Source organism: Canis lupus, chromosome 24, assembly GCF_003254725.2.
Source record: "Canis lupus dingo isolate Sandy chromosome 24, ASM325472v2, whole genome shotgun sequence".
In the NCBI taxonomy this organism is placed as follows: Eukaryota; Metazoa; Chordata; class Mammalia; order Carnivora; family Canidae; genus Canis; species Canis lupus.
The window spans coordinates 24,155,507-24,177,487 of NC_064266.1; the positions used below are offsets into that span (position 1 = coordinate 24,155,507).

General features: G+C 38.3%; 1 protein-coding gene and 1 long non-coding RNA gene across 3 annotated transcripts; one reads left to right on the forward strand and one right to left on the reverse strand.

Annotated features, from left to right (window-relative positions):
* The first annotated feature begins 15 nt into the window (after nt 1-15).
* On the forward strand, nt 16-16,418 carry LOC118352286 (uncharacterized). Of its 2 annotated transcripts, none has more exons than XR_004809187.2 (3): nt 16-291; nt 9,722-10,233; nt 15,662-16,418. It is a non-coding gene; the product is annotated as an uncharacterized LOC118352286 (long non-coding RNA). The 2 variants fall into 2 exon arrangements; XR_007405624.1 differs by having other exon boundaries at nt 15,665-16,317.
* A 303-nt stretch (nt 16,419-16,721) lies between these two features.
* Nucleotides 16,722-17,993, reverse strand: LOC112673384 (60S ribosomal protein L21-like). Its single transcript, XM_035705981.2, has one exon. It carries the CDS (start codon nt 17,222-17,224, stop codon nt 16,742-16,744), a length of 483 nt encoding a protein of 160 aa, XP_035561874.1. The 5' UTR covers nt 17,225-17,993; the 3' UTR covers nt 16,722-16,741.
* Nucleotides 17,994-21,981: the final 3,988 nt, after the last annotated feature.

Genomic DNA, 21,981 nt, shown 5'->3' on the forward strand with positions numbered 1-21,981 from the left:
GAGTTTTCTGAGCACTTGCTTTTGGAGCCGCTCGGTCCAGCATTTCAGCGAGGTGCCCCGAGGTCAAAGACAAGTTCTGCGTGCGCATTCTCCCATTTCTTGCCTGTTTGGGGAGGTTACAGCCAATTGGCTAGGAAAAATCCTGGGCTCCAGTCCAGGAATCAAGCTGCCTAGCCTGATTCCTGCCTGCCTCTCTCGGCCTCTGACTCGGTGCAGAGGGACCTCGGCTCTCTGCCCCTTAATTTTCTTTTAGTTCCTTCGATCAATAGCTCCTGGGAACGTGTTCAGCCGGTAAGTAGTTCCTAGGGGCCTGCTCTGTGCTCGGCCAGAACCGGTCACTGTGAATACAGTGGTGAGCAAAACAGACTAACTAGGTCCCTGTTTTGGAATGCAGGCTACAGCAGAAGACAACAAAATCCATGCAGAAATAAATTGACGAAGTTGTGTAAGTGGGTAGGTTGTGAAGTTAAGTGAAATAATGGAAAGGGATCGGTAAATTATGACCTCTTATCCTTCGTTAGAGGAAACTTGTCCTAATTTCTCCCCACCAGACAATATGTTCTCTCTACTCTGAGCCCATGTAATCATTCTTTTGGCAAGCCTCTGTGTCAGAATTGTATTGTTGCCTCCCCTTTTCCTTTCCTGAAAGGGGTCTTGTACCATTAATGAAAGAATGCCTCGGTGTAATGCAATGAGGAATGGTGGAGATTGTGTCTTATTTATCACCCAAACCATAACACTTTTAAAAGAAAAGAGACACAATTAATAATTATGCTGGGACAGCAGGCATGGTGACCATTATCCCAGTTTGCCCCATACATGCCTGCTGTTTATGTTACAAGACCCCTCCCAGGAAAGGAAAGGGGCAAGCAACAATGTCCATCTAAAATGATTGGTCTCTACTGGCTTCCAGCAGATAGTTGCTGGAGCTTCTGGTTTTTCCAGAAAAGCCAAATATCTGGGTTTTTATGTGAAGTTCCCAAATTTTGAAAACTCCACGGACCAAATAAAACCCTGTCTCTTTTTGACCACTGGAACAGGAAGACCAGAAACTGGTCCATGGATACATGGAAGTTGAGCATGTGGTAAAGAGGATATTTCAAATCAATAGGGAAAAAAAGAAAAGCTTAGGTCTTTCGCTTCACACCACATTCTAAAATGAATCTCAGACATATTAAAAGCTATATATAACGAGGGCACCTGGGTGGCTCACTTGGTTAAGCACCTGACTGATGATTTTGGCTCAGGTCATGATCTCAGGATGGTGAGATTGAGCCTGAAGTCAGTTCAGAACTCAGCAAGAAATCGGCTTGAAGATTCTCTCCCTCTACCCCTCTCCCCACACATGTGCATGTGTGTGTGCACACTCTCATTCTCTCTCTCTCTCTCTCAAATAAATAGATAAAAGCTATATATAAAGTGAAATGAAAGTACAGTTCTAAAACTATAGTGGTGATGATTATTCAACTCTAAATTTACTAAAAATCATTGGATTGTGAACTCAAAATGGGTGAATGTTGTGATACATGAATTATACCTCAACAAAGCTGTTAAAAAATCAAAGCATAAAAATAATAGAAGTGAATCTGTGAAAATACTTTTATTATTTGGGGGTAGAAAAGTTCTTCTTAATCAGAAAACCCAGAAATCATGAATATGAAAAGTTTGACAAGTTTGAGCTCAATAATATTAAAACTTCCATACAGGACACTATAAACAACCATGAGAGGCAAGAGATATTCTTGGAAAGAGTTAATATCCAGAATTTACAAAGAACATACTGTGCCCTCTGCCATAAGTTTTCATTCCCAGGAAGCTCTGAATAGCTTGCTTCCTCATGTACTCCAGGCTTCTGTTCAAGGGGAGACCTTCCCTGACCACCCATATAAAATAGCATTTCTTACACTCTTAATCTTATTACCTGCTTTATTTGCTTGTACCATCTCCACCTGACATACAGTTGTTTATTTTTTGCACTCCTACTTCTGACTAGAGTATATTTTTGGTCTGTTTTGTTTATGGTCATATTCATCTCCAGCACCTAGAATAGTACTTAACACAACAGGTGATCAAATATTTGTTTATTGGGTCAATGAATTAACAACCCAATAGAAAAATAGAAATGAACAGGCAATTCACAGAAGAAAAGTCAATGACTAGTAAATGTGCAAAAAGATGCCCATCCTCAATTTTACTAATAGTAGAATGTTAATGGTCAGAACATAAATTGCTATATCTTTCTGGAAAACAATTTTTAGGAATGTGAATTAAGTTAAAGGAAGTCCAATCTTTTGGGGGCACCTCGGTGGCTCCATGGTTGAGCATCTGCCTTTGGTTCAGGTCATGATCCCCGGGGTCCTGGGATAGAGTCCCACATCAGGCTCCCCAGAGGGCCTGCTTCTCCCTCTGCTTATATCTATGCTTTTCTCTCTGTTTGTCTTTCATGAATAAATAAAATCTTTAAAAAAAAAAGAAATTCAAACTTTTTGACTCAGTAATTACTCCTTTAGGCATCTCTTCTAATATTATTTGATATCATGATCACATACAAAAATGCTTATTGTGTTGTGGTTGTAAAAACAGAAACGTCACCATAAAATAGAATGTTTAAATAGATTCTAATATTTCAATAAAATTGAAATATAGTAGCGTCATTGAATATCATTGTTTACAAAATAAAATACTAAGATTTCAAATAATATTAAGCATGCATATCCTTTGATCTGCTTCCAGGAATTTATGTTCTAGCAACAATGAAAGAGGTATACCAAGATATATTACTAGAATAGCCAGTGATGAGGAACTTGGGTGGCTTAAGAGTCAGTTAAGCATCTGACTCTTGATCTCAGCTCAAGTCTTGATCTCAGGGTCATGAGATCAAGCCCTATATTAGGCTTAAAAAAATAAAATAAAAATGAAAAAAAAGAATAAAAATGAAAAAAAAAAAGAATAAAAATGAATAAAAGAATACTCAGGCAGTTATATCAACATATTGAAAACAATCTAAATATCATCAGAAGGTGACTAAATGTATCTATACAGAATACTCTGCAGCTATTACATACACATGGACATGGGAAGATGTTCAAGACACAGTCATGAAATGAAAAAACCCATTGAAGACCAACATGTATCATGTGATCCCATTTATGTTAAAAAGTATCTACTTATATAATTTATGTATATATTGCAAAATTTAGAAGACTGTGCACAAAATAGTTAAAAGTAGTTATCACTGGGGAATGGGATTAGAAGGTGGGGGAAGAATGTTCATTTTCCTAATTTTATATTGTTATTTGCATTTTATTATGAGTATATAAAACTTTCATAATTTAACATTTAAAAACTTTTAAGAGTATATATTTATAACTGGATAGGAAAATGCTCACCACTGAAAGAAAAACAAAGCAAGTTATAAAGGAATAGGCATATTATGATCCCATTAATGTATAAGTCAATAGTCAACATTCCTACTCTGTGTGCTTATATGCACAGAATTACCTAAAAGAAACATCAAAAATATCAAGTGTGGGTGGATGTGGTGGGCGGTGTGGGGGGTGGCTCAGTCAGTTAAGTGTCTGACTTTTGGTTTTGGCTCAGGTCATGATCTCCCAGTCATAACATTGAGCCCCGAGCTGGGCTCTGGGCTTAGCGAGAAGTCTGCTTCAGATTCTCCCTCTCTCTCCTGCTCACTCTAAATAAATAAATAAAATATTTTTTAAAAATGCCAATGATGGGGATCCCTGGGTGGTGCAGCGGTTTGGTGCCTGCCTTTGGCCCGAGGCGCGATCCTAGAGACCCGGAATCGAATCCCACGTCGGGCTCCCTGCATGGAGCCTGCTTCTCCCTCTGCCTGTGTCCCTGCCTCTCTCTCTCTCTCTCTCTCTCTCTGTGTGACTATCATGAATAAATAAATAAAATCTTTAAAAATAAATAAATAAATAATAAATAAAAATGCCAATGATGTTTTTCACAACGCAGACAGATTTCAGGTGATTTTTACTTTATTAATATTTTTTATTATTTTTTACATAGGTCATGTGTCATTTTTTAGAGTTTTTATTTAAATTCCAGTTAGTTGGGCCTTCAGCTCAAGTCATAATCCCGGGACTCTGGGATCGAGCCCTGCCTCAGGCTCCCTGCTCAGTGGTGAATCTGCTTCTTTATCTGTCCTGCTCATGTTCTCCCTCTCTTGCTTTCGCTCTCACTCTTGTTCTTGTTCTCAAATAAAAATCTTGTAAAAAAAAAAAAAAAAGCAAAAAAAAATTCCAGTTAACATATAGTGTAACAGTTTCAGGTGTGCAATACAGTGAATCAGCACTTCTGTACATCGCCCTGTGCTTGTCACAAGTGCACTCCCCATAATCCACATCATCTATTTAACCCATCCCTCCCCTCCTCCCCTCTGGTAACCATTAGTTTTCTGTAATTAAGAGCCTTTTTCTTGATTTCTTTCTCTCTCTCTCTCTCACTTTCTCTCTCTCTCTCTCTTTTTTCCCCTTTGTTTTGTTTCTTAAATTCTGCATATAAGTGATATAATATGGTATTTGTCTTTCCTGACTGACTTATTTCACTTAGCATAATACTCTCTAGCTCCATCCATGTCGTTGCAAATGGCAAGATTTCATTCTTTTCTGTGGCTAATATTCCACTGCATATGTATGCCACTTACTTATTCTTTATCAGCCATGAATTATTTTTACACTCAGGAAAAATAATTTTTTTAATGTCAGAAACTAAGAAAAAAGAAAAGGCATTTCCAGGGATACACACTGGGCATTGGTGAGCTGTCTGGGCAGGAACCCAGCCTTCCCTGGACAATCACAGCCCAGGGTTCTGCCTAGAGTTCTTCCCAAGGTATGTGGTGGAGTATACGCTCATCCTTGTCAGAATGAATGAGGAAATAGAATCCTGACAAATTTCACAGTTCAAATGGCCCTTCAGGTTTCTCTTGACACTCACCATGCTGGGAACAAGTCTTTCCACCTAAGCTTCGACTCAACTACCAAAAGTCACCTCTGCCATTCCTAAATTTGTACCTTGTTCGGTCCAGCCCGGCCCAGGCATTCCCCAAAGCTGGCTATTCATGGAGTCAAAAATTATCACGTTAAATTCAGTCTTTAAGGTCACCATGTGTCTAGGAAGTCAGGAGATAAGTTTTCAGAAATCTCTGAGTAAAGGCATTTTTTCCACTTCATCTCTGTTCTGCAGGCTTTTCTCGGAGAAACTAGATGTGTATCTCTTACCACCAGAGGGCATAGTACCCCTCTTATAAGAAGCCAGTTGATGTCAATTTGGGTCAGCCTTAAAAAAAATGAAGGTCTTAAACTGGTACTTTTTTTTTTTTTTTTTATAGTAATCCCAAATGGTTTAACCAAACATGCTGATGTTACTCAGAGACTATTACTTCTTGTAAATGAGTTACCAAACTCAGTTCGGCAGAAAGCTTTTCTGGGGCAATTTTTTAAAATATTTTTTAATCCTGGGAAAGTCATTTTAATCAAAACAACTGACACAGCTATACTCAGACCACAGAAACAGCTGTCCCATGTAGTTACATTGTCCTGGAGTGGTATTTCAGTCATATTTTTTTAATCTTAACATTTCTAATGTACAATCTCTCAGTGATTTGTTTAAAAACTATTTATCAAGTACCATCTTTTTTTTTTTTTTTAATTGAGTACCATCGTAAGTGCCAGGCACTGATGTAGGTGCTAGGAATACTGTGCTAAATAAAAAACCAAAGTCTCTGCTTTTATGGAGCTTATATTCTTGTGTAAGACCTACCCTTTTTTGGAGCATTTATCATTGGCCAAGTACTTTATTTGCACTCTCTTATTTTCCTGCAGCTTTTTAGGGGAAAATTTTCAGATCTACAGAAAGTTGAAAGGGTGATACAATGCACATACATTTTCTTTGCTTAGACTCAACAATTGTTAGCATTGTGTTTTATTATATCTACTCTTTCTCTCTTTCCCTATCAATCTGCATACGTATACATATATATAGATATATTTTAGCATATATCTCCAAGAACAAGGCCATGCTCTTAATAACCATGACATCATCATACCCAAGAAAGTTAATGTTGGTATAACATTACCCTATATTTAATATTCGAATGTCTGCAATTGCCCCCAGAATGTTCCCTTACAGTCTCTCCCCCCTCAATCCAGGATTCAATCAAGGATCATGATTTTTGAACGCCTTGTCTCTTTAGTGTCCTTCAATCTAGGAGAGTCCCCCATCTTTTCTGTCCTTCATAGCATTGAAAATTCTTAAGAGTCCAACTTTGCTGAATGTCCTACCATCTGGATCTTCTTGGCTATTTTCCCATGATTAGATTAGGGCTCAACTTTTTAGAAAGAATACTACAAAGGTGATGACATGTCTTTCCTATTGCTTCACATCGGGAGGAAATAACATAAGTTTATCCTATTATGGATAATGCCAAGTTTGATCTCTTCGCTTATGTGGTTATCTACCAAATGTCTTTACTGGAAAGGTACATTTTCAGGGCACCTGGCCAGCTCAGTCAGTAAAGCATGCAACTCTTGATCTCAGGGTGGCAAGTTTTGAGTTCCACGTTGGGAGTAGAGATTACTTTAAAAAAAATCTAAAAACAAAAACAAAAAAGGTACATTTCCTACTTTGTAATTAATAAGTAACTGCCCTTCAAGACTGAGAATATTCTGTTCCCCAACTTTCACTCAGTAGTTTTTATCATCTTTTGGCAATCTTGCCTGGATTACATGCTAGCGGTGGCAAAATTGTGATTTTGTAATTTTATTATTTCTTTCCCTTTTATTAGATCGTATTCTCCTAAGGAAAGCAGCTCTTCCATTTCTTATCTGGGGTATCACTATGAACTCACAGCGTAATGTGTTGTTTTTTTTTTGTTTTGTTTTGTTTTGTTTTTATTCAGAGGCAGAGAGAGAGAGAGGCAGGCAGAGAAGCAGAGACACAGGCAGAGGGAGAAGCAGGCTCCATGCAGGGAGCCCGATTCGATCCTGGGTCTCCAGGATCAGGCCCTGAACTGAAGGCGGCGCTAAACCACTGAGCCACCGGGGCTGCCTTTTTTTTTTTTTTTTTGTAATGTGTTACAGTCCTTTACTCTTGTTAATTTATTTTCCTTATCATTTACATATGGTGAAATGCACAGTATTAAGTGCTTGATTTGATGAATTTTGACAAATGTGTATACCCGTGTAACCAACACCTCAATGGTCATAGAACATTTCTATCACTCCATTAAGTTTCATCATGCTCCTTGCCAGACAACTCCTGCCCTCCAGACAACCACTCTTCTGATTTTCATCATAGGTTCATTATGACTGTTCCAGAATTTCATGTCAATAGAAACATACAGTCTTTGTATTTAGCTTCTTTCACTTGGCATGTTTTTGAGATTCATCCATATTCTATTGTATCAGTGGTCCAGTCCTTTTTACTTCTGGGAAGTATTTCATTGTATGAAAACACACAATTTGTTTATCCATTCTCTTGTTGGTGGATATTTGGGTTATTTCTAGTTTAGGGCTATTATGAGTAAAGCTAATCTTTATACAAATTTATACAAGTTTGAACATTTTTATACAAGTTTGGGGGATGTATGTTTTGATTTCTCTTTCATTATTCTTTTTAATGCTCAAATTGCCTCAAATTTGACTAGTGGTGGTCCTTTCAAGCCAGTTCCTGTGTCCTTTTGATATCCTCTGGGACAATCCTAATTTTATTTTTATTTTTTTAATTTTTATTTATTCATGATAGTCACACAGAGAGAGAGAGAGAGAGAGGCAGAGACATAGGCAGAGGGAGAAGCAGGCTCCATGCACCGGGAGCCCGACGTGGGATTCGATCCCGGGTCTCCAGGATCGCGACCTGGGCCAAAGGCAGGCGCCAAACTGCTGCACCACCCAGGGATCCCGGGACAATCCTAATTTTAAATAGCCCCTGTGAGACTTGAACTTGTCCAGCTATGTAATCTGATCTGAGCTCATTAAATACAGTCTCTCGAGACCTCTGCTTCAATACCCATAGGTGTAGATTTTCCCCTCATTTCCAGAGCCAGTCATTCTTTAATCTACAACAGTGGCTCTTAGCTTTTTAGAAGCTTAGGACCCTTTTATGATAAAAGCTTGAATGGTTTCTTCCCCAAAAAATGTGCGCGCGCGCACACACACACACACACACACACAAATTCTGCCCCAGGATTCTTGGATTGGCCTCCAAGTTAGTTTACTTAACAACTACTATGTATCAGAAACTATAGAAATGCAAAGGGAAGAAAGAAAAACAAATAACATTAAGAAAGAAGTAGTATGTGTGCTTCCAGACACTGTGTCAAGAATTTGTCGACAAAGAGTCATGAAACGGGATTCATAAACAAATTTTCACAGCAAATGAAATATATGCAATCATAAATAAATGTATGTGGTCACAAACTTAGCTTATAAATTAAGCATATTAAGAGATTAACAACAATACCGAGTAATAAAATAGAACAATTATTACAACATTCTGTAATAAAAGTTACATAAATGTGGTCTTTCTCTCAACACGTTATATTGTGCTGTACTCACCCTTCTTTGTGATGATGTGAGATAATAAAATGCCTACATGTTGAGATGAAGTGAAGCACTGTCACATATTGTCAGGCCACTATTGACCTTCTAACAATACTCAGAAGGATGATCACCTGCTTCCAGATCATAGTTGACCACCGGTAACTAAGCTGGCACAAAAAGTGAAACCCAGGATAGAAGGGAACTACTGTACTTGACTTTCTGAAGCTTCAATTTGCTTATGTGCATATGGAGAAAATACCTCAATGGATTGTTCTAAGTTGCAAAATATGGGCCCTGCACAAAATAAGCCCCCCAAATATTATTATTACGTTATTTTTATCATGTAAAATTTCTGTCCGTGATTATGTAAATTTCAGCAGCTTCCAACTGGCATTTTTAGCATTCAACCCCAGATCCCATGGTTCCTCCACATGCCCTCCATCTTCCAGGAAGACTAGGATCCTTAGAGCCCCCTGTCATGCTAAGGGTAGGATCCCCCCACTCAGCAAATCCCACATTTTCCTTAAGACTGAGTTGCTGCCCTTTTCAGAACTCTGGAGGATTTCTTGTCAGGCTCTCACAATTTAACCCTTGCTTACAAACCTTTGTAGTAATTTTTCTGTTATTAGTCCTAATGGTTTCTTTCCTTCCTAGGCAGATTGCATCTGATAGAAGGATAAAGCAATCATTACTATTTTCCCCTCTGAACATAAATACTGTTCAAAACACATTCAAAGCCTTGTTTCCTTGAATTGTATAATTACTCCAATAAAGTTGCAAAGGCTCCATCTCTTTTTGAAATCTTTCTTTGGAAACAACCCAAAAGAATGTCTTTTTAAAAAGAAACACCTAAGTAAAAGCCACTGGCTCAGAGCCTTTAGGACAATTCTTTGGCACCTCCTCCGAGGCAACAAATTCTAATTCTCTGGTGGATTGAGTCTTACAAACAACCCAAAACCCTTCTGAGTGGAACTTGATGAATAAGTGGATGATTGATACCATTTTTCTGTTTTTTATTTAAATAAATTTTTATTTGGAATAATTTTAGGTTAATAGAAGAGTTGCCAGGATAGTACAGTTCCCTTACATCCTCACCCAGCTTTCCTTAATATTAACATCTTATATAACCATTGTTTTTGTTTTTTTTCTTTAAGTTGCAGTACATCAAAAGAAATTGCAGACTGACTGTTGTGCTGCAGTCCTGGAAAGCAATCAATCAAATTAGAACAGACCGTGTAAAGAAGAAAAAGAATAGATTCCAACCAAGAATTAACATCAAAAGTAGAAAAGGGGAACATCATATCTGATTCTTTAGCATTAAGAAGATGCATAAGAGGATATAAACAATGTTATGTATATACATTTGAAAATTTAGATGGAATAGACAAATTTCTAGAAAACAAAACAAAACAAAACAACCCACACCTAAAAGGACACAAGAAGTAATTGAAAATTGGAATAATCCTATGACTATTAAAGAAATTGAAACTATAATATAGAAATCTTCTTATGAAGAAAAGTCCAGTCCCAAATGGTGTGAAATCTACTCAACTTTAAGGAAGAAATAATACCAACAATACACAATTTCTTCTAAAGACCAGAAAAAAGAAGTAACATTCTCTGAATGACTGGAGAGACTAAAAGAACATGAATACCAACACAGGAGGTGAGATGCAACAAAAATCTTTAATTTTATTTCACTTAATTCAACCTGCTTTCATTAATAAGTTCTCATCAATTTGTTGCAATGATATTGGGAAAATCTCATACCCTAGTTTCCCATATTTGAGCTTATATCTGAATTACCTAGAAGGCTCTTCTCTTCTTTTTTTTTTTTTTTTAACTTGGAAGAATTTTTTTTTAAAGATTTTATTTATTTATTTGAGAGAGAGAGAGAGAGCACAAGTAGGGTGAGTGGCAGAGGCAGAGGAAGAAACAGGCTCCCTAGGATCATGACCTGAGCCAAAGGCAGATGCTTAACCAACTGAGCCACCCAGATGTCCCTACCTGGAAGGCTTTCAAAAACACATATTGCTGTTCCCACCTCCCGATTTTCTGATTCAGAAGGTTTGTGGGTGGAGCCCAAGACTTGGCATTTGTAGCAAGTTCTCTGGAGATGTTCATGTTGCTGGGGACCACGTTTGAGAACCACGGGTCTAGTGGCATATATATTAAAATCTTGCTTACCACAGAAATAATGTCATTTGGAATACTTAGAAAGCCTTGAAATATTGGAACAGTCTTCTCATGAATATTCTAATTCTCTAAGAATGTTTTAAAAAATATCATATAAAATAAGTAAATACAAAGTATTTTGTATTTTATCATATCAGTTAATGAGGCCCAACACTGTTACTCAGAAAACAACTTCGAAAAGATTGTCCAATGAGATTACTTTTCAGTTAGAAAAATACAAATTTCACTCCTGTATTCTTATAATCTGCTTTAGACTTTCCTTTAAGACAACCAACTAACTTTGATATGACAAACTAAGTGGTATGATCAGTTCTAATCCCTGAAAACATTTTGTGGGTGGTTTTTTTTTTTCCAAGGAATTGGGTATTTTTCTCAGCTTTCTTTAACAAAATTAACAACCTCTACTGATTTTTTTTTCAATATATACAAGAATTTCAGCAGAATGTCTTTGTCATCCAAGGAATTACAACACATAAAAGAGTATGCCAAGTAACTGTTTTTAGATGTTTCTAAATAATTCTTAAATAACTTTATTATAGTTTCTTTTCTCTCTCTCTTTTTTTTAATTCATTTATTCATGACAGAGAGAGAGAGAGAGAGAGAGGCAGAGACACAGGCAGGAGAAGCAAGCCCCATGCAGGGAGCCCGACTCGGGACTCGATTCCCGGTCTCCAGGATCATACCCCGGGCTGCAGGTGGCGCTAAAACGCTAGGGCCATCGGGGCTGCCCTAGTTTCATTTTTTACAGACTAATTTTGGTGACCAAAATTATACCTTTCAATTCTGCAAATATTTTAAGTCTAGTTTGTGTGAGGAGGCTAACTAAATGTAACAAAACCCTCCTTAAAATGGCCTTAATCAAATTCACCACAGGCCTAAACTATTGTGCAGTTTTCAACTTATCTTTCTCAAGTTTTTTTTTGGATCACAAAATCAATACCAGATTGTAAAAGCCTAATAAGCATTGCTTCTAAAGTTCTACAACAGTACAGGTTCGAGGAGAAATTATATTATTTCTAAGCTATATTTTTATCAATTGTTTTACCATAAAAACTGAACAGACCAAAATACATGCCGCAAGAATAATTTTTTTTTTCAGGAACCCTGTGAGCAATATTCACTGTTGGCATGTATTATGTAACCCAACACAATACAATAATATTTTATAATAATACAATAATAATAAAGCTTTTTCGAGCTCTATCGTGGCTCAGAAAATTTGCCCATCTCATTATATATATTTTTTCTTTTTTTGAAAATACTGAAGGGACTAATTCAGTATGTCATGTTTCCAAGTATCTTTTTAATTTTGATGGCATTAAGCTTTCATTTGCAAGAATATTATTACAACGAAACATTATTACATGTCATTTTGTTGGTTTTCACACTTGATAAAACTATTTTTTAAAAGCTGTCTTAGGTATCCCTGGGTGGCGCAGCGGTTTGGCGCCTGCCTTTGGCCCAGGGCACAATCCTGGAGACCCGGGATCGAATCCCACATCAGGCTCCCAGTGCATGGAGCCTGCTTCTCCCTCTGCCTATGTCTCTGCCTCTCTCTCTCTCTGACTATCATAAATAAATAAAAATTAAAAATAAATAAATAAATAAAAGCTGTCTTAGGGCAGCCCCGGTGGTGCAGCGGTTTGGCGCCGCCTGCAGCTCAAGGCGTGATACTGGGCTACCTGCATGGAGCCTGCTTCTTCCTCTGCCTGTGTCTCTGCCTCTTTCTCTCTCTCTGAATGAATAAATAAATAAATCTTTAAAATAAATATACTTTCTTTTTAATGAGGCACAAATGAAATCACTGTTGGCTGATTATGTCGATAATTTCCTTAATATCACTGTTCACTCATCCCATATTTTTCACTTTCTCATTCTCATTTTTTGTAGTGTTAAAACAACCTATTTGAGGGCAATTTGAACTAATTCAATTAAAAAACTACATTTGGGGATCCCTGGGTGGCGTAGCGGTTTGGCGCCTGCCTTTGGCTCAGGACGCAATCCTGGAGACTCGGGATCGAGACCCATATCGGGCTCCCGGTGCATGGAGCCTGCTTCTCCCTCTGCCTGTCTCTCTCTCTCTCTCTCTCTCTCTCTGACTATCATAAATAAATAAAAGTTTTAAAAAAACTACATTTGTCAACAGTCAACATTTTCCAGATATGAACTTTCTGAAAAACCACGCTATAAATTCCTAACCAAAATCAGTTGAAAGTCGTGACAATGTGGGGCGCCTGGGTGGCTCAGTGGTTGAGCGTCTGCCTTTGGCTCAGATAGTGATCCCAGGGTCCTGGAATCAAGTCCCGCTTTGGGTTCCCTCCAGGGAGCCTCTTCTGTTTCTATGTCTCTGCCTCTCTCTGTGTGTCTCTCATGAATAAATAAGTAAAATCTTAAAAAAAAAAAAAGTCATGACAACGTTGTCAAAAATCAATAAAATTCTCCCACACTTCAGTTTACAACTAATTTCAAATTATGATATAAAATTTTAAAATACTTAATTCTCCCATTATCAGGCAATGGCCATATTGACAATCATATACCAGAAAATCAAGTTATGTGCCAGTGTGCTGAATAAAACAATCTGTTTTTAGCCAGTGGGTATATTTTTCACATCTCCTCCGTCTCTCTCCCACAATATGAAGCAATTAGTCTCAGTATCGTGCCAATGTCCTTGGTTCTTGCCAAAGACCTATGTGACACACTCTGATACTTTCTAATTCATTCTATATCATTATTGTAAAAGTTAGTTGTGATGCATTAAATTTATTCCTTGACCTACTAAGGATCATAAGCCAAGTCTCAAGAACACTGTTCTAAAACCCCAGCACGTTAATATAGCAAGAAAGTTTGTTTTCAAAAATATGTAAACAAGAATAGCTTGCTTTCTGCATGCAGAATGGTTTGGGGTGGGGGCTTTTTTTGGTAATTTTTTTTCCAAGTATGGATTTAGACCACATTGTGCCTGCAAACCGCTGCCACTTTGTGAGGTGATTTGTGTTCTCTTTTCCTTTTTTTTTTTTTGTCTTTTAAAAAATTAAGATATACATGTGCATACATTTTCCCCATTAAAGTGTACATTCAGTGAGTTTTAGTATATTCACAAAGCTGTGTAATAATCATCACCATCTAATTATATAACATTTTCATTACCCTCCAAAAAAGTCCACTTATGGTAGACAAAACAAAGCAATACAAAACAAAACAAAACAAAAAACCCTACCTATCCCACTAGGAGTAAATCCTCATGCCCTCTCCCCCTGGTGCCTGGCAACTACCAATTAACTTTCTGTATCTATGGATTGGTCTATGCTAGAGGCTTCATAAAAAAAGAACAACACAATATGCATCTGGCTTCTTCCACTTAAAATATATTTTTAAAGTTTATTCATGTTGCCATATTTATCAGCACTTCAATTATTTATGTGGTTGAATAATATTTCATTGTATGGATATACTACATTTTGTTTATCTGCAGATCAGTTGAGGGACATAGAGTTTCTTCCACCTTTGGCTATTACGAATAATGCTGCTGTGAACATTAGTGAACAAATTTTCATATGGACATATGTTTTCATTTCTCTTGGGTATTATATATATATATATATATATATATATATATATATATATATATATATACACCAAGAGTGAAATTGTGAAATTGGTGGGTCATATGGTTATTCTATGTTTAACTTTTTGAGGAACTGCCAAACTGTTTTCCAAACCAATTGCCCCATTTTACATTCCTGCCACCAATGTATGAAGGTTCCAAATTTTCCATATCCTTGATAACATCTGTTTGTCCATGTTTTTTATTATAGCCATCTGCAGCAGACTGAATGTCTATGTCCTCCCAAATTCATATGTTGAAATCCTAACCCCTAAGGTGATGGTATTAAGAGGCAGATCCTTTGGGAAGTAATTAGATCATGAGGGCAAAGCCCTCATTAATGGGATAAGTGCCCTAATAAAAGAGGCCCCAAAGAGATCTCTTACCTCTTTTGACATGTGAGATTACAGTGAAAAGATGGCAATTTAGGACAGTAGGCTCTCCCCAGACATAATCTGCTGGCACCTTGATTTTGGATTTCCAAGATTCTAGAGGTGTGAGAAATAAATTTCATTGTTTATAAGCCCTTCAGTTTATGCTATTTTGTTATAGAAAGTCAAGCAGACTAAGATGCCATCCTGGTGGGAGTGAAGTGATACCTCATTTGGTCTTGATTTACATTTCTCTTATTACTAATTATGTTGAGCATCTTTTCCTGTGCTTACGGACTATCTGCATACCTCTTTGGAGAAATGTCCATCATCTTTGCTCATTTTTTAAATTGGGTTGTCTTTTTATTATTGGGTTGTAAGAGCTCTTTACATATTCTGGATTCTAGACCTTCATCAGACTTTTTTTTTAAAGTAGGCTCCATGCCCAGTGTGGAACCCAACAGGGTGCCCTAACTTATGATCCTGAGTTGGAGACTTGAGCTGAGATCAAGAGTCTGATGCTTAGGGCAGCCCCAGTGGCACAGCGGTTTGGAGCTGCCTGCAGCCTGGGGTGTGATCCTGGAGACCTGGGATCGAGTCCCACGTCAGGCTCCCTGCATGGAGCCTGCTTCTCCCTCTGCCTGTGACTCTGCCTCTCTCTCTCTCTCTCTCTTTCTCTATGAATAAATAAATAAAATCTTTAAAAGAAAAAAAAAAAGAAGAGTCTGATGCTTAAAGGTCTGAGCCACCTCGACACCTGCCCCTCATCAGGTATTTTGATCTGCAAATATTTTCTCCCATTCCGTATTTTAACATTATTGATAGTGTCCTTTGAATCACAAACGTCTTTAATTTGAGGAAATCTAATCTATCTGTTTTGTTTTTTTGGTTTGCATGTGCTGCTTGCATTGTCGTCTAAGAAGCCCTTGCCTGACCCAAAGGCACAAAGATTAATGCCTATGTTTTCTTCTAAGAATTGAATCGTTTTAGCTCCTATTTAGGGCTTTGAGTCATTGAGTTAATTTTTTTATATGGTGTGAAACAGGGTCCAACATCTTTCTTTTGCAGGTAGGTATCCAGTTGTCCCCAAAACCTTTGTTTAAGATGTGTTCCCCCATTAGATTGTCTCGGCACCTTTTCAAAAATGAACTGACCATAAATATAAGAGTTTATTTCCAGACTCTTGGTTCTATTTCATCAACTTATATGTCTATCCTTTGCCAGTACCACACTGTCTTGATTACTGTCTGCTTTGTAGCAAGTTTTGAAATCGGGATGTGTAAATCCTCCAACTTTGTTCTTCTTTGTCAAGATTATTTTAAGATATTTTTGGCCTTTGAATTTCCATATGAATTTTAGAATCAGCTTATCGATTTCTCTTAAAAGAGGCAGCTGGGATTTTGATGGAGATTGCAGTGAATCTATAATAGTAATGTCATCTTAATATTATTACATCTTCTGACCCATGGACATGGAAATATTTTTCCATTTATTTAGGTCTCTTAAAATTTGTTTTAACAACACTTCATAGTATTCATTGTGTAAATCTTCTCATACTTCTTTTGTTAAATTTATTCCGAAGTAATTTATCCTTTTTTATGCTGTTGTAAATGGGATTGTTTTCTTGATTTCATTTCTGTATTGTTAATTGCAATTGTATAGAAATAAACTGATTTTTGTGCATTGATCTTGTATCCTGAAACCTTGCTGATCTAATTTTTTTTCTTATTTAAGAGAAATATAATGTTAATGATTAACTTTCTACTTTAATTTTATTAATTTATTTGAGAGAGTGAGCAAGAGAGAGAACACAAGGAAAGGCAGAGTGAGAGGGAGAAGCAGACTCCTCTGCTGAGCAGGATCCTGGGATCATGACCTGAGCCAAAGGCAGATGCTTAACTGACTGAACCACTCAGGCACCCCTAACTTTAGACTTTATTTTTTTTTTATTTTTTTATTTTTTTTTACAATCGTGAGGTCTTTTATTTTTTTTACAGTTATCATGCCATGAATTCATAGGGAATGGGTTCCAGCAGTTCAGGCTCCTTTCCATTGGTTCTCACAAAGTGTGCTTCTCTGGGTGGGGCAGGCTGGCGCTTCAGTTGGACCCAAGTACCTTTCTCTTTGGCTTCCTTCTTTTTCTGATCATTTTCCTTCACACGCTTCAGGAAGCTATCTCGGCTCTTTGAGTGTTTAATATGCTCAATGCGGACATTAATTCTCTTGGCAAGAATCTTGCCCTTAACTTGTTTGTTTACAACAATGCCAACAGCATGCTGAGTAACATTGTAGACCCTTCCAGTTTTGCCATGGTAACATTTGTGGGGCATTCCTTTTTGAACAGTGCCCATTCCCTTGATGTCCACAATATCACCTTTCTTATAGATTCGCATGCATGTGGCCAAAGGAACAACTCCATGTTTTCTAAAAGGCCTAGAGAACATATAGCGGGTACCTCTCCTCTTTCCCTTTGTGTTGGTCATTTTGGCGAATTACTGGAAGATGGCGGTTCCGGCCGAAAGGAAGCCTAACTTTAGACTTTAAATTAAGAACATATACCAGTCATAAAGGTTTCTAGGTGTATTAGTCAGGTGCCTGAGAGAAAACAGATGACTCATTCAAATTAGGAAGTTTAGAGGAGGATTTACTAAAAAGACTATTTATAAAGGTATGGGTAGAGCATAGGAAAACCACAAGGGATAACTCAGCAATCTGGGGCTAGTAATAGCATAGTCATTACCATCCCTAGCTTGAGGGAACAAGGGAATTAGAAAGGTTATCATTAACAAGAAAAGAAAGAGTTGAGAGAAAAACAGTGATCTTCAACTGAGAAACTAGCCAGCCTGAAGCAACCCTGCCAAAAAGGAGACAGGGGAATAAATAAATGTCTTGACCACACTCTACTCTCTCCCTCCAATCTCCTGCTTGGACACCTCACTGTGATTCTGGTTGGAAGCCAGACATCAAACAAGCCAGCCCATTGATGTAGTTCATACAAGGATTGCAGGAATGGAGAACAATTTACCCTCTTGGGATGAAGAGGGGAGAGTACATCCAGAGGGGCAAATGGAAGATATCCCATGCACTAGGTTATGCCAGAATAACAAGCAACTTAATCAGAATCACTTGAAAAAAGCAGGAGGGAGGAAATAAAATAAAAGCCCAAATTAGGACAACAGAAAACAAACATACAGTTGACAGAAATAACCAAGGCAAACATTTGTTTTTGGAAAAAAAAAAAAAAGAGTAATAAAAAGTGTCCCCTGAGAAGATGGTAGAGTAGGAGGTCCTTAAACTCACCTTGTCCCAGGGATACAACTAATAATATTCACATCAGTGTAAATAACCCAGAAAATAACCTGATGACTGGCAGAACAAACTCCACAATTAAATGGTTGAGAGGAGGCCACATCTAAGAAGGTTGAAAGGGCAAAGATGAAGTCTGGGAATGAAACGGACTGGAGTCATCCACCGTGGTATGGAGAAGGGCAGAAAACATACTGTCACACCAGTGAGCCACACCAATGTGGAGGACAAATCCCCATGATATTTGCCTTTTTTTTTTTTCTTTTTCTTTTTCTTTTTCTTTCTTTCTTTCTTTTTTTTTTTTTTGGAGTTCAATTTGCCAACATATAGCAAAACACCCAGTGCTCATCCCATCAAGTGCCCCCCTCAGTGCCCGTCACCCAGTCACCCTCACCCCCCCGCCCACCTCCCTTTCCACCACCCCTTGTTCGTTTCCCAGAGTTAGGAGTCTCTCATGTTCTGTCTCCCTCTCTGATACTTCCCACTCATGTTCTCTCCTTTCCCCTTTATTCCCTTTCACTATTTTTTATATTCCCCAAATGAATGAGACCATATAATGTTTGTCCTTCTCTGACTGACTTATTTCACTCGGCATAATACCCTCCAGTTCCACCCACGTCGAAGCAAATGGTGGGTATTTGTCGTTTCTAATGGCAGCCTGGGTGGCTCAGCGGTTTAGTGCTGACTTCCAGGCGTGATCCTGGAGATCCGGGGAATCGAGTCCCACATCAGGCTCCCTGCATGGAGCCTGCTTCTCCTTCTGCCTGTGTCTCTGCCTCTCTTTCTTTCTCTCTCTCTCTCTGTCTCTGTCTCTTATGAATAAATAAATAAAATCTTAAAAAAAAAAAAAGATATTTGCCTTTGAAAACCTGAGGAACCCAATCAACTGAAAGCTTGGAATTTTAAAAGTCCATAGGCTTGGCTGTAGGAGAGCCAAGAGGCCTTAGGGAGCAGAGTCTCTGCTCTTAAAGAGATAGGAGGACAAACAGCCCAAGCAGATATTGCGCGGAACCAGCAGTTTGAAAAAACGCCAGGGGCATATGGCTGGGAGAATGATTTGCTCATCTGAGGGCAAGCCAGGGATCACAAGGCGATTCCACGAACAAAGAACCTGTCAGGTGGGTTTCCCTCCCCCACCCTCCAGCATAAACAACAGCCAATGTGAGAACCTGTGCAGTATAGACACTGGCTACCTAATTTGTTTATGCCAAGCCCACTTGCCAATGCTTCAGTCGATCTGCTCTTCCCAGTCATGCTTGCCTCAGTCCTACACTGAAGACCAAGGCAAACCTTGCCAACATCACATCTCCCAAAACGCAGGTATTGTGGGACCGCGGTTCCTGCAGCAGTGGGGGAAGGTCTCAACTCCCAAGCAGACCACTGCACGCGCCTCACTCCTGCTGGGGACCAAACACTGTCCACAATAGGCAAAGAGAGCCTCTGCAGACAACTGGATTGAAGGGAAAAGAGGCCAAGACTTAACAGGTAAGCACATACACATATAGTAGACACTCCTGAAGTGCCAGGCCCTGGGGAACAGGGGACAATGCACTCCAGGGTACTTCAAGACTTCATTATAAGGCTATTAAGACCAAGAGAAGTAGCTGACTTTCCTAACAGAAGGTCAGACAAAATAAGGAGACAGAGAAATATCTCCCAAATGAAAGAATAGAACCAAACCACAGCAAGAGACCAAAGCAAAATGAATATAGGTAATATGCCTGAGGGAGAATTTAAAGTAATGATCATAAGGATACTCACCAAACTTGAGAAGAGTGGAGGACATCAATGAGACCCTTAACATAGAGATTAAAAGAAAAAAAAACAAACAATTAGAGATGAAAAACACAATAAATGATGGGTGTGCCTGGCTGGTTCGGTTGGTGAAGCATGCAACTCTTGGTTTCAGGGTTGTGAGTTTGAGCCCACATTGAGTGTGGAGATTACTTAAAAATAAAATCTTTTTTTTTTCTTTCCAGGCTGCTGCATACAGGGTTTATTTAGCAGTGTTTTTTTTTAATAATAAATTTATTTTTTATTGGTGTTCAATTTGCCAACATACAGAATAACACCCAGAGCTCATCCTGTCAAGTGCCCCAATCAGTGCCCGTCACCCATTTACCCCCACCCCTCACCCTCCTCCCCTTCCACCACCCCTAGTTCGCTTCCCAGAGTTAGGAGTCTTTATGTTCTGTCTCCCTTTCTGATATTTCCTACCCATTTCTTCTCCCTTCCCTTCTATTCCCTTTCACTATTATTTATATTCCCCAAATGAATGAGAACATATAATGTTTGTCCTTCTCCGATTGACTCATTTCACTCAGCATAATACCCTCCAGTTCCAACCACGTTGAAGCAAATGGTGGGTATTTGTCATTTCTAATGGCTGAGGAATATTCCATTGTATACATAAACCACATCTTCTTTACCCATTCATCTTTCGTTGGACACCGAGGCTCCTTCCACAATTTGGCTATTGTGGACATTGCTGCTAGAAACATCGGGGTGCAGGTGTCCCGGCGTTTCATTGCATCTGTATCTTTGGGGTAAATCCCCAGCAGTGCAATTGCTGGGTCGTAGGGCAGGTCTATTTTTAACTCTTTGAGGAACCTCCACACAGTTTTCCAGCGTGGCTGCACCAGTTCACATTCCCACCAACAGTGTAAGAGGGTTCCCTTTTCTCCGCATCCTCTCCAACATTTTTGGTTTCCTGCCTTGTTAATTTTCCCCATTCTCACTGGTGTGAGGTGGTATCTCATTGTGGTTTTGATTTGTATTTCCCTGATGGCAAGTGATGCAGAGCATTTTCTCAGGTGCATGTTGGCCATGTCTATGTCTTCCTCTGTGAGATTTCTGTTCATGTCTTTTGCCCATTTCATGATTGGATTGTTTGTTTCTATGGTGTTGAGTTTAATAAGTTCTTTATAGATCTTGGAAACTAGCCCTTTATCTGATACGTCATTTGCAAATATCTTCTCCCATTCTGTAGGTTGTCTTTTAGTTTTGTTGACTGTATCCTTTGCTGTGCAAAAGCTTCTTATCTTGATGAAGTCCCAATAGTTCATTTTGCTTTTGTTTCTTTTGCCTTCGTGGATGTATCTTGTAAGAAGTTACTGTGGCTGAATTCAAAAAGGGTGTTGCCTGTGTTCTCCTCTAGATTTTGATGGAATTTTGTCTCACATTTAGATCTTTCATCCATTTTGAGTTTATCTTTGTGTATGGTGCAAGAGAGTGGTCAACTAATATTCGATAAAGAAGGAAAGACTATCCACTGGAAGAAAGACAGTCTCTTCAATAAATGGTGCTGGGAAAATTGGACATCCACATGCAGAAGAATGAAACTAGACCACTCTCTTAAAAATAAAATCTTAAAAAAATACATTTGATGGCATAAATAGGAGGCTAGAGGAAGCAGAGGAACAAATTAACAACCTGGAAGACAGTAATGGAAACTAACCAAGTGGAGCAAAGGAGAGGAAAGAAAATTATACATATTAAGAATTGTCTTGGAGAACACAGTAGATGCAGAAAAAGCATTTGACAAAGTACAACATTCATTCATGATTAAAAACTCTTAACAAAGTAGGTTTAGAGGAAACATATCTCAGCATAATGAAGGCATTATATGAAAAACACACAGCCAACATCATACTCAATGGTGAAGCATTGAGCATTTCCCCCTCAGGTCAGGAGCAAGATAAGGATGTCCACTCTCACCAGTTTTATTCAATATAGTACTGGAAGTCCTAGCCACAGCAATTAGACAACAGGAAGAAATAAAAGGCATTCAAATTGGTAAAGAAGTAAAACTTTCACTATTGGCAGATATACTAGTATATAGAAAACCCTAAAGACTCCACCAAAAAAATACTAGAACTGATAAATTCAGTAAAGTCACAGGATACAAAATCAATGTACAGAAATCTGTTGCATT